The sequence below is a fragment of the Numida meleagris genome, chromosome 25, assembly GCF_002078875.1.
Source record: "Numida meleagris isolate 19003 breed g44 Domestic line chromosome 25, NumMel1.0, whole genome shotgun sequence".
Taxonomy (NCBI): Eukaryota; Metazoa; Chordata; class Aves; order Galliformes; family Numididae; genus Numida; species Numida meleagris.
Window position 1 is genome coordinate 2,713,931 of NC_034433.1, and position 15,687 is coordinate 2,729,617.

At 50.5% G+C, this 15,687-nt stretch overlaps 2 protein-coding genes across 2 annotated transcripts; one reads left to right on the forward strand and one right to left on the reverse strand.

Annotated features, from left to right (window-relative positions):
• LOC110388380 (interleukin-20-like) lies at positions 409-4,353 on the forward strand. The gene is made up of 5 exons (XM_021377601.1): positions 409-589; positions 684-749; positions 1,452-1,604; positions 2,125-2,199; positions 2,305-4,353. Exons 1-5 carry the CDS (start codon positions 431-433, stop codon positions 2,380-2,382), a joined length of 531 nt encoding a protein of 176 aa, XP_021233276.1. The 5' UTR covers positions 409-430; the 3' UTR covers positions 2,383-4,353.
• On the reverse strand, positions 4,479-15,478 carry PIGR (polymeric immunoglobulin receptor). The gene is made up of 12 exons (XM_021377573.1): positions 15,177-15,478; positions 9,802-9,894; positions 9,263-9,595; positions 8,609-8,938; positions 7,956-8,279; positions 7,182-7,496; positions 6,611-6,740; positions 5,943-6,061; positions 5,705-5,830; positions 5,524-5,582; positions 4,895-5,019; positions 4,479-4,769 (listed from the first exon to the last, which is right to left on the reverse strand). The coding sequence occupies exons 2-11, from the start codon at positions 9,878-9,880 to the stop codon at positions 4,897-4,899; spliced, it is 1,938 nt and encodes a 645-aa protein (XP_021233248.1). The 5' UTR covers positions 9,881-9,894; positions 15,177-15,478; the 3' UTR covers positions 4,479-4,769; positions 4,895-4,896.

Genomic DNA, 15,687 nt, shown 5'->3' on the forward strand with positions numbered 1-15,687 from the left:
TATTCACCTGCAATTTTTGCTGTTTCTTTTTCTCCTTTCTTTCTTTTGGAATCTTTTAGCAAATATTTCTCATTTTTTTTTCTCTTGTGCCTGGCAAAGAAAGAAGAAATGGATAAGAGATATCAATCAGTGTTGCTTGTAAACATACTTACATGTACGTGTACCACCAGTGCTGTATAAAATGTGTATATTTCCAGAAATATGACTGTGTAGTTTAGCTGTTGGTGTGCACCTACAAACCTCCTTGTCAGATGTATGTCCCCCTGCAATCTCAGTTAGTCACTTCCATATATGAGGCTAGCAATGAATGCTAAGCAATTTGTTGGAAATCTTAATAAGAACTATTTGGTTATATTTTTCTGTGATTTTTTTTTTCTTTTGGTAGAGGGAAGACCGTGAGGAAATACTGTCCTTGGCAGGTGCCCCAGGCATGCCAGGCTTCCGTGTGCTGCTCTGCCTCTGCTCCTTGACGTGCTGCCTCACCCTGCTGCCGGCAGCCGGGAACACGATCCTAAGCTTTGGCCCCTGCAGGATTTCCATGAGCATGAGTGAGATCAGGGCTGGCTTCACCGCCATCAAAGCCAACATTGTAAGTCTTGCTGTGGGCTCCTGGGGAGCAGCCTGTGTTCCCAAAGCCCTGCAGTGCCAACACGTCACTCATTGCATCTCTCTCTTCCATGCAGCAAGCCCGGGACCCCATCAGGACACTGAGCATCCTGTCCCACCCACACTCCCTGCACAGGGTCCAGGTGGGTGCCCTCACTGCTGTGCTCTGCCTCATTCTGCCCTGATAACCATGCTCAGGGCTGGGAGCTGCCGGGTGGTGAGACAGCATCTGAGTCTCTGTGAAGCATATGGGCAGAAAGGGCAGGGAAGGGAGGACGAGCAATGCAAAGGTGTGAAAGGAGCTGGGGGTCCTGCAGTGTGGGCTCAGTGCTTCTCCAGAAATGTGCACAGCTTCCGGATGGGTGGCCAAAAACTGGGAGACATGGGGCAGGAGAGGGACAGGGGCATTGGGTGGTGGAGGATAGCATAGGCTGCACTGCTCCAGAGGGATGGGAAGGGCAGGAAGGCATCCACGTTGGTATTCCTCACCCTTCCCTCTCTGCAGGGTGGTTTGCTGAGAAATATAAAGAAGATTTTTGCAGCTCTTCTGCTCCAAGGCATTGCCCACAGGCCACTACTCCATGCCTCTAACACCCAGCTACAAAGCCAGCTCATTAGTTTGGTTGCTCAGTGAGGCATGCTGAGGATGGATATGGAAAATCGCTCAAAAATAGCAATATCTGTTATCAATATACCTCAAGAAGTGCTGGAAAAGATTTATACACCACTGTCAGCTCCAGTAACGGGTGGCAGAAATGTTTTGTTCTAGTGGTGGGAAGAAGGGCTGTGCCCTTGGGTTTGAAGCATTTGGGAAGACATGGGAAAAGTGGAATTTGTTATTTAAGTCTTCAGATAAATGCTGCATCGTCCATAAAGTCTTCAACTTCTACGTGGACAAAGTCTTCAAGCACTGCCAGACTGAGAATTCCTACATCAACCGAAAGATCAGCAGCATAGCCAACTCCTTCCTCAGCATCAAAAGGAAACTCGAGCAGTGTGTGAGTCTCACGTTGCTAAAGTTCAGTTTCAGCTGTTGGCATTCGGTATGCAAATAAACCCAAGTGTTTCATAGCTTACAAAATCTTTATTTAGAGGAAAGCTTTTAACAAGAATAGGAAGAAGCACGATGCGAAGAGTTTGAGTGTTCGTTGGGAAACTGTTGTATGTGCTTATTCACTGCCATGGCAGCGACCAAAACCAGCACCCGCCTTGTCCCTGGGTCTGTCTGAGTGAACTGTTCCCAGGGGAGCCTGATTTCAGGACCTTTGGCACAGTCAGCCGGGTTCTCCGCCTGTGTAGTAGTGCCAAAAGCAATCCCTCATCCTTAAAATGTTCGTGTTCAAGATGATATGGCACTAAGGGACGTGGTTTAGTGGGGAAGTGTTGGTGGTAGGCGGACGGTTGGACTGGATCATCTTGGAGGTCTGTTGCCACCTTGGTGATTCTGTGATTGATTCTATGATTGATTCTATGAAAACCAAACCCTCCAGCTTAACAAATTCAGTTTTGTTTTTCTAGCACGAAGAAAAGAAGTGCTTGTGTGGACAGGAACCCACTGAGAGATTTAAGCAGATACTTGTGAACTATGAAGGGGTAAGCTGATGATTAAACCTAGTAATTAATGCAGCTATTCAGCCTCGTTACGCTTGGTGGTACCACCATCTTTGCTTGCAACCTGCTCCTTTATGTCCCTTTCAGCTGAATGTCACATCAGCAGCAATGAAATCCCTGGGCGAGCTGGACATCCTGCTGGACTGGATGGAGAAATCCCCATAGAGAAGAACCATGCACTAACAGAGCTGGAGGAGGCTGCAGACCTTGGGAATGCACCGTCCCAGAGCCATTTCTCACTGACTGCAGCTGATGTTCGAGCAAACACTGAGTGTATGGCCAGGCACGGGAGCAGGCACATGCATCCACAGGGTCTTGCATTTGGATGGAAGAGTGGAGTTCTCTTGAATCAACAGAGCATTCACATCTCTGACTTCTATCAAAAGACACTTTCCAAGGGAAGAATTTTAAAGAGTTCTCTTGCTAGCATGCATAAGCTATGATAACTTAATAAAAGTATTGTTTAAACTATACACTTTTTGAATAAGGGCTGTATGTTCATGAGTACTGAGTGCCTGGCAGGAACTGCTCCCATACAGCTGATGCTACAGAACTGCAATTGCATCTCTGGGCTCAGCTCTGGCTAAAAGGAGGTGATAGGTGACAAACACTTGCAAGAATAGGTCCTTGCAGGTACTGCAAGCCAAGGAAATCTGTGTTTCCTTTCCAGCTGACGTTTTCTGCAGTCTCAGTAAAAGAAAGTGTTCGATAGAAGATATGTGGTTGCTGAATAGAAGAAACTTCTGGTGTGCATTTACTGACACTCAGCAGCAGGCTTTGTGGAAGGCTGATGCACTTACTGTAAACAAACCCAGCCTGAAACTGCGCTGAGTCTGCGCTGAATTCTGTCAGAATTCTGAGGAATTACATTTCGAGTTGGTGAAACTCTGAGCTCACCGTGGTGCCCTCTCAGAGCAGGTGCAGCCCCCGTGGCGATGTGTTCCGATGCACCACATAACCCATGACCACGGCTCTGAAGCCTAGAGACTTCTTTTTTTTTAGGAAAAAAAAAAAAAAACATAAAAAAAAACAAGTGATGTTGGGTTATTTTCATTTGTGAGAGCCATCAGGAGGCAGCAGGTGTCTGATTTTGTCTGCTTTCAAATGCGAGTGGATGTGCTGGTGCGCAGAAGTGCCAGGCCTCGTCCTGCAGCACTGGGGCTGCAGTGGGAGGAGGAACGTCCTGCAGCGGGCACCCCCCGTGCTGGAAACTCCACATTGCAAAGCAGAGCGATGGGAAACCAGCCCTGTTTGTATATGGGATCCCTTCCATCGAGCACAATGGATAGCTCCTGGCCACCCCCACCTCTTCGGGCTCTTTTAGCCTCGAGTGGCTGCAGACACAGTGGTTGCTCACCGTCCTTGCTCAAATATTTGCTTATGCCAAAAAGAAAATGCTTGTAGGGCCTTCCTTCACTTAATTTACTTTCCCATGAACAGCATTTTGCAGTGTGACTTCCATGCTCCTGTCCACGCGCTCCGCTCCTGCAGAGGAAAGGCCGCCCTGGGGCAGGTGGAGGAGGAAGCTGCCTCACAAAGGGAGAGAGAAAGGGGTTTTCTCCTCCTGGAGATTTCCAAACCATAGAATTCTCCTGCAGCTGTATTGCTGCTCAGCCCCTGGGGACGCCTTTCCTATTGCACCAGAATCATTCATTCACTTCCAGCAACCGCGGGCAGGCACAGACCCGTCCTATCCCTGCTGCTCCTGCAGGAGCCCCTGTCCCGTGCTGCGGGAGGGAAGCAGTAATGCTCTTTATTCTATTTTATGGCTCACTATCAGAGATGCACACATCTCAGGCAGTCAGGGAGCCTGAGCAGGTCAGTGCTGTTTCTGCCTGTCCTCTCCATCCCTCCCTGCCTCTCACTGCCCTGGCTGCTGCCTGGGGATGTGCAGAACCTCTTGTGTTCAGGGCAAATTGCTGCTGCTTTGTCTTGCCTCCATCCTCACTGCTTTCTGCACAGCTTTAACTGTGGGGCCTTTGGCTTTCTGCCCCAGGACCTGACCTATGGGCAGCAGCGCTCGTGCAGCGGTGCACAAATAAATGGCTTCTCTCTGCTGAATAACCCACTCTCGAGGATGAGACCAGGAAACAACACTGTTTTAATTGCAGCCATCATTGCTTCTGCCTGGACAAACACGAAAGCAGCCAGGGAGACTGACTGCTGGTGCCTATCACCTAATCAGTTAAATAGGTGGTCGTATTTATTAATGCCATTCTGTGCTTTCCCCATGCTCTGCCACAGACTGAGAGCCCGCCTGGTCTGCTGAAAGCTGCTTGTATCTTTATTGGTCACGAACACCCCAGGCACTCCTGGTCTGCAGGGGCTGCCCTGTGACCAGGAGAGCAGAGGGGAATCAAAAGCAAAAGGCATTGTCCTAAAGGGATTTCCAGGGGAAAAAAAAAAAAAAAGAGATTTAAAAAAAAAAAGAGATTAAAAAAAAATGCATCTTCTGGTCTTTGGGAGCATGGCAGAGGGCCCTGGCTGCGCTGGGGCTGTTGGGGCTCAGCCTCGGAGTTCCTCTACGATTCTGGCTGAATCACTGCTCCAAGCTGAATTCAAAGACGGAAAATCAAGCGATAGCAAATGGAGGCAGCAGCAAGCAGTGCAGAGGGCTGAGCTCTTGCAGCGAGCCTCATAGCAGAGCCACCCCCCGCTGCGTGTCCCCATCCCTCACCCTCAGGCCAAGCCAGCCCACACTGGGGGGGCTGCAGCCGGGGTCGTGCCATCCCCCACGGGGCTCTGGGTGATGGTGCTGGGAGTGAGGAGCGAAGCGGAGTAGGCGAGGTCCTCCTTGGAGCCCTGCGGGAGGGAGGATGGAGGACACGGTGAGCGGTGGGTGGCGGGGAGGGGGCACGTGCAGAAAGCATTGCTCGTCCTTTGGGGTGGTGCACAAAAATTGCCTCAGCCTGTTGTTTCTCAAGGGAGGAGGAAATAGCTGCAGAAGCTATTTAGGTAGAAACCTGGGGCTCCTGGCTCTGAGGAGGGTTTCCAGGCAGCTCTGGTTCAGCTCTTGGCACTTGCAACTACAGCTAACCTGTGGCTGGGGGGTTAAAAAGAGGTGCTCTGACCTCGTGCTGTGTGTTGGCAGAACAGGCTCACCCAGGACAGGGCATGGCTTGGGGTACATGGGGCTGGAAGGGTTCACGGTCCCCCCTGGGGCTGAACTGCAGCAGGTGTGCAGACTCAGCCATGATGGAGGCACCTGGCTACAAATAGGGCCCAGGGAGGGGGCAGCTGCTTTGTTGGAGCTGCAGGGATGCGTTGGGGCTGCAGGTCTGTGTGCTCTTTCCCACCTCCCCTTACCCGTTTTGCCTTCTTTGTCTCGGCGGCACTTTCAGCGTTGGCTATCGTGGTGACGAATTCTGCACAGACAGAAAGGCAGACGTTAGGGTGTGACGTCTCAGCAGCTGTCAGGCTTTTGCAGGGCCCTTCTGTGAGCCCTTGCTGCCTCCCCCAAGGCTTGGGGTTCTGAGCAGAGCCATACCATCCCCTCCTAGCTGGGTCTCCTGGCTCTGCTTCATGCAGGCGTTGTCGTTTGCTCCGTACTCCCTTGCGTTCTCGAAGTCTGACATGCTGATGTTGGTCCTGTAGCTGCCCACCGACACCAGATCTGTGCAGGAGAAGCATTCAGCTCACTCTGCATGGCAGTGCTGCAAGCAGCAGCTGCTGCCTTTTTCTTAATCCTAGTGACGCTTGAGGGTTTACACAGGGCAGGGACTCACCTGATCGCCTGATCTGACGGTATTTAAAGACAGCAAAACCTGTAGAGAGGACCAGGATCACTGCGCCAATGGGGCCCAGGACTAAAGGAAGAGTGTTGGAGCCAGAGCTCTGCTCGGAGCTGGAAGAGAGGAAAGTGGAGCACAGAGCTGTGAAAAGCACTTTCTTATGGAATCAGTCCAGGCTGGGCAGCGTATATAGATTTCCATCACTCTAAATGCCTATATGGGATGGTACATCCAAGCGAGTGCAATGCAATCCAATTAATGAACTGATTTGAGCACATCATAAGAGGATAAGTGAGGGTGTTGGATGGAGGCAGTGCCCAAGCAGCTGCAGGAGCAGCTGGGTAATAGATGTGTTAAGGAAGGCTCTCTAATCCTGACAGAAATGCTTTTAATTAACTTTTCTGTACCTGGAACTTCGATCATTTCCTTCTGGAACTGTTTTTACCTTGTCTAGAGATTAACTCCAAGTTAATCTCAGCATCTTTTGCTGAGATTTTTGAGTTGCTGAGTTTTTTGCTCCTTTTGACGATTTGAGTTTATTTCTTTGCGGAAAAAAAATATTCTCTTCATTGCTAAACTGCGTGCAGAGTGCTCAAACAGGGTGTCAACAAGAAGCTAACCTTTCAAAAGTAATACATGAGAGAGGCTGGGGAAGGACTGACCTTTCTGAGGCAGCTGCCCTTTGCACCCCAGCATCGCTGTTGGCTCTGCCCTGAGGAACAGCCCCTTCAGAAGCTGCAGCATTGCTGGCTTCCAGTTCCAGGAGCTCCGGGCTGACGTCGGCGGCTTTCCCTGCGTGGTGTAGGTAAGAAGGGTGGTGGGGTGTGAGCGCCCTGAAATACTGCCCCGAAGCTGATGCTGAGCCCCTCGCTTTCTCATGGGGAACCGGGGACAGCTCTTCCTTTCTCCCTCCCAGGACTTTCCTGTCTACAATGATGAATGAGCTCCTCGGAGCTGCACACAGCCCTTCATGCAACAGCTGCCGGAGGTTGCATCATTTCAAGTGATGTTACGAATTGTGAGAGCAACGATTAGTGAAGGTGGGGTTGAAAATGGTGCGGGAAGAAGCGATTGTGAGACTGGAAGGATTTTTGTGAATGGGAACTAAGGCAGCCAGTCTGGGAGAGCCCTCATGAGAGTAATTCTGTTTCAAGGTGCTGCAACCTAGTGGACAAGGAGAGGACTCCTCCCTGCAGGTGCTCCAACCCCGGAGCTTCGTTCCCTGGGGCTCACCTCCATTCACCTGCAGGAACACAGCCATGGTCTCCCCATAGTGGCCATCTCGCCTCACCCCACACCAGTACCACCCCTGGTCCTCCACAGTCACAGGGTCCAGGCTCAGGATGAGCGTTTTGTTGGCGGTGTCACAGCTGACATCCAGCCCCGGCTGGCTTTGGTCAGAGGCAGTCAGCGGGGTGCAGCCGTCGCTGCTCCATTTGCACCAGTACTTCTCGTAGGAGTAGTACTTGCATGAGTAGGAGCACGTTAAGTCGACCCGGGAGCCCACTTCTGCCTGCACTTCCTGCTTTCCCGTTAATGCAGGCTCTCCTGTGAGGGCAAACAGAACGTGAGGCTGCAGTTAGTGGTTTGGCAGTGGGAATGGTACCCAACAGGCATGGGGCTGCTGGAGATGGTGAACCAGGAGATGTGGCCTTGAGGGGAAACTACTCTACATTGCTAAATTAATGGTGAGGATCGCACATAGACATCAGGTGGAAGCTGGTTTTTGCAATGCTTGTGATGAGACCTCTTTGCAAACACTTCCCCCTAAGGCTGAATTTCCATTCTAAAACTAGAGGAGCACGGTGGGACTGTCACAATGCTTTGCCTCGTGACAAAATTTCAGAACTGTTACTCACACCTCTTCCCAAAAACTGAGATCTGCTCCATCATGGCGGTTGGACATGATGACCTTCAAGGTCTTTTCCAACCTTAATGATTCTATGAAGCTCGGGAGGTTGTTTTGTTTTTATGGAGAGGGCGGAACTGCTGCTTATGGGTTCATACCTTCTATGATCTTCAGCTCCTTCGATGTTTTCCTCTCCCTGTGATCGTCTGTCATGCACCAGTAGTAGCCCTCATCGCTGCTGCGCAGTTGGTTCAGGACGATGCTGAATGTGCCATTCTTTGGGTTGTCAAACATGGCCACTCGTCCTTCGTAAGGGCCCGGCAAGAAGCCGGTGTTATCTATGATCCGAGCACACCCCGTCGTTCTCCATTTGCACAAGTACTTCAGCGAGTAATTTTTGGCAGGATCGTAGTGGCATTCGATGGTTGCTGAACTTCCTTTTACTCCAAATATCGTGTGCTTTCCTTGTGGAACTTTTGACCCTGGAGATGAAAACGAAATGAGCAGCCCGACCTGCCTACCTTGTGCCATGTGGCAAAGCTAAAGGACAGCCAGGGGGTGCTCGGGGTGCAGGTGTGGGGAGACAGTCTTGGCACTGCCAGAATTGACCCCAAAGGGTCTGCCAGCCCTTTCCCCTTCCCAAATCCTCTGGATGGTGGTTGTCTTTTTGCATCAGCCTTTCTTAGTTTTGGCCCCTCTGCTAGATGAAGGGTGGTCTTAAAGTTCTCACTGAGTGAGAGAGATTGTTAGCGCTGCTTCTAGAGAAAGGCAGCCATGAAGGGAAACAAAGCGTTGGGAACAGCTCACTCACTCTCATAGACGTGCAAATCCAGCTCCTTCGTTTCTCCACTCTGCCCGTGGAAGCCAACCCCGCACAGGTACAGGCCAGCATCGTCCCAGTCCACCTGGGTTATCATGACGCTGAACGCGCCCTCCGTGTTATCGTTGCTCAGCAGCACCCTCCCTTGGAATTCCGAATCTATTTCCCCATACGTATTGATGATGTTGCGGCAGCCGCTCTTCTCCAACTTGCACAAGAACTTCCTCTCGCTGGCATACTCCGCCCCGAAGTCACAGCTCATGGTCACGGAGCCGTGCAGCTCCACGTAGAAGAGCTCAGCTTCCTCGGGTATGTTTGGACCTGTGCAATTGGAGAGCGGTCAGGGCCTGCCCTATTGGAAGCAGGGGGATGGGCAGTCCTGCTCTGAGCTTTCCTCCCTGTATTTCAGTGGCTGAGAAATCAGCGTTTTCCCAGCAAGGTTTGTCACATTGAGTTCTATATCTGATTTCTGTGCCAGATTTTTGGTCAAAGAAAAATCTGTTCTGTAAGAACGTTAGTGGGCAAAAAGACCCTGGAAGCGTGGAACACCCTGAGCTCTTGGGTGCTCTTCCTGGGCAGACATCCCATGGAACTCTATCAAAAAAGGGGAGAAAAAGAAGAAGTGAAAGAAAAGGCCGTGATTACCTTCAGAAATATCCAGGGTGACCCTGTAGGAGAGCCCTTTGCCATTGATCCCGATGCCACACTGGTAGGTGCCCCGGTCTGCCAAGGCCAGCTGGGAGATGTTGATCAGCATGACGCCCTGCTCTGGGAAGTCGGTGATGGCAGCCCTGCCCTGGTAGCCCCGTGCCCTGTACCCTCTGGAGGATACCACGGTCACGCAGCTCCTGGAGGATTCCCTGCACCAATACTTCCTGTCATGTCTGTTCACCGTGGTGGGAGGGTAGAAGCACTTGATGGTGACAGAGCCATCGATCAGGCCGTACACCTGCTGCGGTCCGAACACCGGGTTTAAGGCTGCAAGAAGAAAACCCATTGGGTGAGCGTGCCATGCGCTGTGCAAGCATGGCTGTGCCGTGGGCTGCGTGTCCTGGTGTGCTCTGAAAGGTCCCATGGCAGTGGTGAGTGTGAATGGGGACACCAAGCCCTCCTCTCCCTTAGAAATGCATCATCTGGTTTAATGGTGCCTGCAAACCTCTGTGCTCCAGGCGGGCTGTGCTTACCTGACGTGGGAGGATATTTACTTCTTGCAGATTCAGCTGAGAGGAAGGAGAGCAGGAGGATGAATGCCAGTAAAGTCATTCTTCTTGCATTCCCTGGAAAAGGCACGGAAACTGGTGAATAATAGCAATTGCAAAAATGATTAATGGTCAAGTCACCTGATAATCTCTCTGCCTGGAGGATAAGAACATTCTGGCTGTTAGAGCTAGAGAGAAATACAACATTTAATCACTTGTCAAGCAATTTCATAGGAAATGGGGAGCTGATATCAGTTCTTGCCTGTTTTGCTGCATGGCACTGTGACTACTTCTGTATTTTAACACAGCAATCCTCAACCACATCAAATGGCAGGAATTGTTTGTACAGTAAGCCCAGTTAGTGCCAGGCTTGCAGGCTGACAGTGTGGCTGTCTCTTGGGCAGGCAGCAGCGATGCTGTGCACAGCACAAGAAGCAATTTTGGCCAAATTGGGCTTAATTCAGAGTCGGAAGTGATGTTTGGTTTCACTCATGCCCATCAGAAGGCTGAAGTCCGCAGATGGCCCAAAAGCTGCTGAGCCCCAGCAGGGCTGGAATTTAGGGTGCCCTGGTGCTGGGCTGCTGGCGTGACCCTTGTCTGGAGATAATATCACTTGTGGTGGTTTGTTGTTCATGCCGTGAAAGAAAGGTTTGTTCCCTTGTGAGCCCGGGTGCCAAAACCGCTCCTTGGGAAAACCTGCTTGTGTAGAGCAGTTCCTGTCCGAAGCCCATATTTAATTTCTGATCTTTGCTTCCCTGTTCTCATGGAACGTGGTTGAGTTGGGCCTTTTCTCCCCTCGGCTGCTGACAAAGTTGGTGAGGTGCAGAGATTTAAACCCGATGGAGAATCAGACCGGTGGAGCCCTGGCAGGACTCAAAACGATGGCTTTGGGGAGCACCAAACCTGAAATGATTCCCACCACATTCCCTGAAACGTGCCCACAGGATGATCATTCATGGCCTTTCCCTGTGTTGATATCAGTGATGGCCCAGGGAAAGCCAAGGCTTTTAATTCACAGTGAAGTGAGTGTGCTGTGGGACTCTCCATGGTGAGAAGATGCGTTTCCAGACCGTTGATCTACCCGGTCATTATTACAAGCTATAGAGAAGATGATGGATGCCAAGGAAAGTCTTTATAAACAGTCACAGGAATTTGATTTCTGGACATCAGGTGATAGGGTTTGTTTTATTAGGGGTAATTCCCGGTAGAAGAAAAATGGCTTTGCTTCCGTGTGAAGATGAAAGGCGTTCTGTTATGCTTTCTTCCTTGTATTGTGACTTTTAATTGCTCGGTGTCCACTTGTCTATGGCTAATAATTAACCCACCGAGCATGAAAAATGCTTCTTCATACATATCCCGCAGGCAGCCAGCAGGGCAAACAAACCACACGCTGCAGAAAGCAAACAGTGCGGCACAACACAGCCCCACCGAGCTCCTGTTGCTGCTGCTCCCCCGCTGCCCTCCCACTCTCACTGCAGGGCAGGACAAGGACAGGTCCTGGGTCAGCTTTTCTCCCTTCTTGGCGAGGTTCGTGTCATCTGTTGGTCTGATTCTGCACAAGGGTGCAGTTGTGTCTACATGAGGATAACAGTTTGCATGCAGCACTGCATGCGCCTGCAGCTCTGTGCTGCCTCTGCTTCTGCTCTGATGCTAATGCCTTGCCTCACTTGCTGAATGAATGGAGGCACATCCCGTGCACAGCCACATGTTACATAAAGTCTGTTGGGTTGACCCACTGAGCAGGCTGCATGGAAACCCCCTCCGTGCTGCTCTGTGTGCCCAGAGATTCTTCCTAGTGCAAGGCTGAGCCCTGCTGGGTGTTCTGCATCAAGCAATCATGGTTTGAGCTGCTGGGGGAGAATCTCTCTGAACCTGCTGCTAACACAGCTCGGGTTCCTTTGTGCTTTCAGAGGACTTTTGCTGCTGGATTTGCTGCCTCTGGTCAGAGCACAGGATTAAATCTCAGATCGCAGCTAAGAGAAAGTGCTGCTGAGCTGCATGGGAGTGCAAGTAAGTGGCTGTGCACACAGTCTGCATTAATACTGCTCCCATGGGTGGTGCTGAGAGAGCCCTCACGTCCTTGTGGGGTCTGGCGTGAAGCACGAGGCTTGTGTGCTCCCTGTAGCTTCCAGCAGAAGCTGAATTGGGTCACTTAATGCAGGAGGGGTTGTGCAGACTTCATGGATGCCTCCATCCTTTGTGTGGGGCTGTGTGACATGGATGCTCTCATCTTTGAGCTGTCCCCTTGGGCGCAGGTGGCAGCTGGACTCTGCTCCTCCTGCACTGCACTGGGTTCCTGGCATCCTCGGAGCAAGAAAGGCCACGCATGAGACCATGGTGTCCCCATTGACAGAGGGGTTCTGGGAGCCATGCTGGCACCAGCCCTTTGCGAGTGCATCGTGTTGGGCATCACGCAGGCTGGTGGGAACCTGCACATGGCTCCATTGGTTGCCTTGGTCCGTGCAGGAGCAGGGCTCATTCTTTAGCCTGTTGATCCCAATGCTTTGCATGTGCTGACTTAAAAACCTGATGTGTTAAAACCTGAGTGTGAGATTGCATGGGAGGTGGTGCCATGGGCTGGTCAGGAGAAGAGGAGGAAGAGCCTGGTTATTCCCAATGGAAGTGTATTTGAAGTTGTTCTGCAGCACAGGGCAAGAAAGACGCTGCAGATGGGAAATGCTGAGCTGGCGTTTTGGACATTTCAAGCCAAATTCTGGTGCTTAGTTTAAAACATTTTGATGGGTAAAAGGAGGAAAAAGGACAAGAGGTGTCCTAGTTCTTGCCCACTTGCAGCATGGGATCAGCAGAGGAGCAGCCACTGCTGGAAAGTTGCTCCTGTGGTCAAGAGGCCGTGTCCCTTCCTGGCACCAATCCACAATTCTGCAGTAGCTGTTGTCTTTGGATCAGCACCAGCTGTGGGGCTAGGGCTATGCTCATTTCTTCCTTTTTTTTTTTTTTTAGATGCAACTCAAATCTTTGTTTTTTTTCTGAAGTGGAATCGACTTTCATCTTGCAACATCAAAACTGTTGGCTTCTTCCCTTTCCCTGCCCCCGCATAATGTATTTTGAAGTTGAACAGCTCAGAACTGTGCTGCAGCAGAACTGCCAGGCAGGCTCTGCATGCTGCTGCTGGAGCCCTCCTCTCCCAAGATGGGTTGACCTGGCCACTGTTGCTGCTGGGAGGCGGCTGCCTTGGGGCACCTGGCCAGGCAGAGCTGCTCTGTGCACCCCAGCTGTTTGCAGTGCACTGCTGTTGGTGTGCATAATGCAACAGGGGTTGCAGAGGCTTGCGTTGTGTGAAACAAGAATAGAATAGGCCAATTGCCAACAAAATTAATGCATATTAACCAAACTATTTGGTTGTAATATGCTTTAAAGCTGAAGATATGCTACACATCAGTAAGGTGAAGTGACAAGGAAAAAAGTTGAATGCTGTTGATAAAGCTCTGGGAAGAACAGAGATCCTGCTCCATCAGCCACTACTGCCTGTATGGAAGTATACAGTGTCTGCAGCCACTGGCAGTGGTCAATGGCACAGCTGCAGGCTCTGGGAGGTCTGGGGAGTGACAGCATGTTGCAGCTCTGTCAGCCCTAGGGAGGAATATCTTCAGATTTATGATGATACAGAGGAGACCAGGACCTGAAACAACTTATGCAAGTGCAAGCAAGAAGCTGCTCTGAGTGGATATGAAAAAGCAGAGTTCAGTTCCCAAATTCTACTGACTCAGCGGCAAGTTTCTCACCTGAGAAACTGGTGTATTCAAGGTGCAGCTTGCAAGGGATCAACAGAGTGTGTAATCTATTAGCCATTAACTATTGCTCTTAACAATGACCAGTGTCAAGGACACGCATTGGGATCAATGGAATGCAAAGTGCTGGCTGCCAAAACAATCCTGTTATGCAGAGCATTTGCTGTTATTCCCATAATTAAGAAATAATATACAGAATGGAGAAATGTAGGTTATATTCTATTTTCCCCCTCAAATCCTTCTAATATCAGACTCGCTAATACTGGGGGCGAGCTGCATGGATGCAGGCTGCTGCGGGTGTGATGCTGAGCAGAACCATTGGGGTTGCATTGAGGAACCATCATCCACTGCATCCAGGAACACGGACACGGATGCTGGGGGTGAATCTTGGTGCCTGGAGGCAAAGCACAGCAACAGCTGTCCTGCTGCCCACTACCAGAGCTCTCTACATCTTCACGGGACCCATCACAATGACTGCGCTGTTGGCTGCGTTGCGAGCATTGCTAATGGGGGAAAGCCACCCATCCCCTTGGATCGAGCATTTCATTGCGCTCCGTGGAGGTGAGTGAGCAATGAACTTGCTAAAAGATCAGCCTGACCCAAACACATGCAGAAAATAAATCCTTCGTGTCCCAAACTGATGCCCGCTTTACAATATGGAGAGCGTAAACAGGGCGTGCAGATTTTGTGATACAATGAGCAGAGGCAGCTAGGCAGATCCTGCTGGAGATTATCAACAAAATCAACAACCTTCAGGAATTCCTGCAGTACTTTTACCTCCCTACCTAAGAATCCCTTTTGTTCCAGGTAAAACTCTGCGAGATGAGCACTGCATTTTGGATAACAAATGAAAATGAATGCCCAGATGATCCCCTTGGTAATGACTGAAATGTGCACTGGGGTTGTGCTGATGACCTGATTCGATGCTCCTTTAAGCTGTCAGACATGCCCCCAAACCAACTTGTTGCTTTTCAGATGGGATTCAAGTAGTTCACTTATTTCTTCCTTCCGTTCCTAGTCTCTTGGGCTGGAAAGTGAAACCGAGACTACAAACTACTCTTATAGTTTAAAACTGTGAATATTCCTGGAACAATAATCCAGAAGCACTGCTGCAGTGCCCCAGGCTGTGCTTCGAGAGCCGGGTGAGTGGAGAGCAACCATGCACCTGCCTGCAACCGCAGTGTGACTGCTATTGGGAAGCATTATTTCTCTGTACAAATGCATTCAAAGTCCGAAAGGACTTTGCATGCTAAGAATTTAGGTGTGCAGAAACCCATCCTTTGCTGTGATACATGTCCAAATCTGTACCCTTATGACTGCCTTTGTGCTGCCATTCAAAAGGCTGTAATGATCACAGTAATATTTACTAGCAGTTACCATTTTCTACCAGTGCAAATATTATAATGGTAATTAAAGTTATTTCCAGAAATGGAAGATTAAAAGTCTACCACAGAGAAGATAAATAACATTAGAAGCTGGATTCTGCGCTTCTGACCTTCTTCTAAAGAAAATCAGCATCTCCTTACCAGCGAGACCTCCGCGTCCATGCATGGCTGTTCAAAGCTATTTTGAGGTGCATGAGTGAAAGGAAGACAATGAAGCATTACTTACACTTCAGGTCACTTCTGCAGACCAATTTGCTCTTCTTGCTTTCTCTTTGCTTCACCACTCCTGGCTCCGTGGATGACCCCAGCACCTCCTGTATGTCTGTCTGTCTGTCCTGCCTCCCTCCAGGACACCAGGCTCAGGCAGTGCCAGCCTGTTTTAAATACTCATACTTCTAGCCCTGCATTTCCACCTGTTGTGCCTTAAGGGAACAGCATCCAAGCCCAAGTGAGCCCTGAGCCACGTGGGAGCAGGGCAGCCAATGCTCCTCCTGGCTCCGCTGGCACTTGGCTGCGGATGCAGCCTCCTGATTGCACCCTGCTGTTGTGCAACCGAGGGTGGGCTCTGGCTTGGGGTGCTGCCCTGGCACCTCTGCTGGCTTTGGGAAGGGATTCAGCCTGGTGCCAACTCAGGGGTCTGCTTTGTGCAGAGCATGCTGGGGTCCTGTCCCTCTTCCCTCTCAGGCACTCCACCCTGAGTCACGGCCACGTTTCCCAGCAGCACTGGAAGGAGATCT

Coding starts and splice junctions, on each gene's coding strand:
- LOC110388380 (XM_021377601.1), top strand. CDS start 431: ATGCCAGGCTTCCGTGTGCTGCTCTGCCTCTGCTCCTTGACGTGCTGC. Junction 590..683: donor CCGCCATCAAAGCCAACATT/GTAAGTCTTGCT, acceptor TCTTCCATGCAG/CAAGCCCGGGACCCCATCAG. Junction 1,605..2,124: donor AAAGGAAACTCGAGCAGTGT/GTGAGTCTCACG, acceptor TTGTTTTTCTAG/CACGAAGAAAAGAAGTGCTT.
- PIGR (XM_021377573.1), bottom strand. CDS start 9,880: ATGACTTTACTGGCATTCATCCTCCTGCTCTCCTTCCTCTCAGCTGAA. Junction 9,596..9,801: donor TAAATATCCTCCCACGTCAG/GTAAGCACAGCC, acceptor TTCTTCTTGCAG/CCTTAAACCCGGTGTTCGGA. Junction 8,939..9,262: donor CACCCTGGATATTTCTGAAG/GTAATCACGGCC, acceptor CCAATTGCACAG/GTCCAAACATACCCGAGGAA.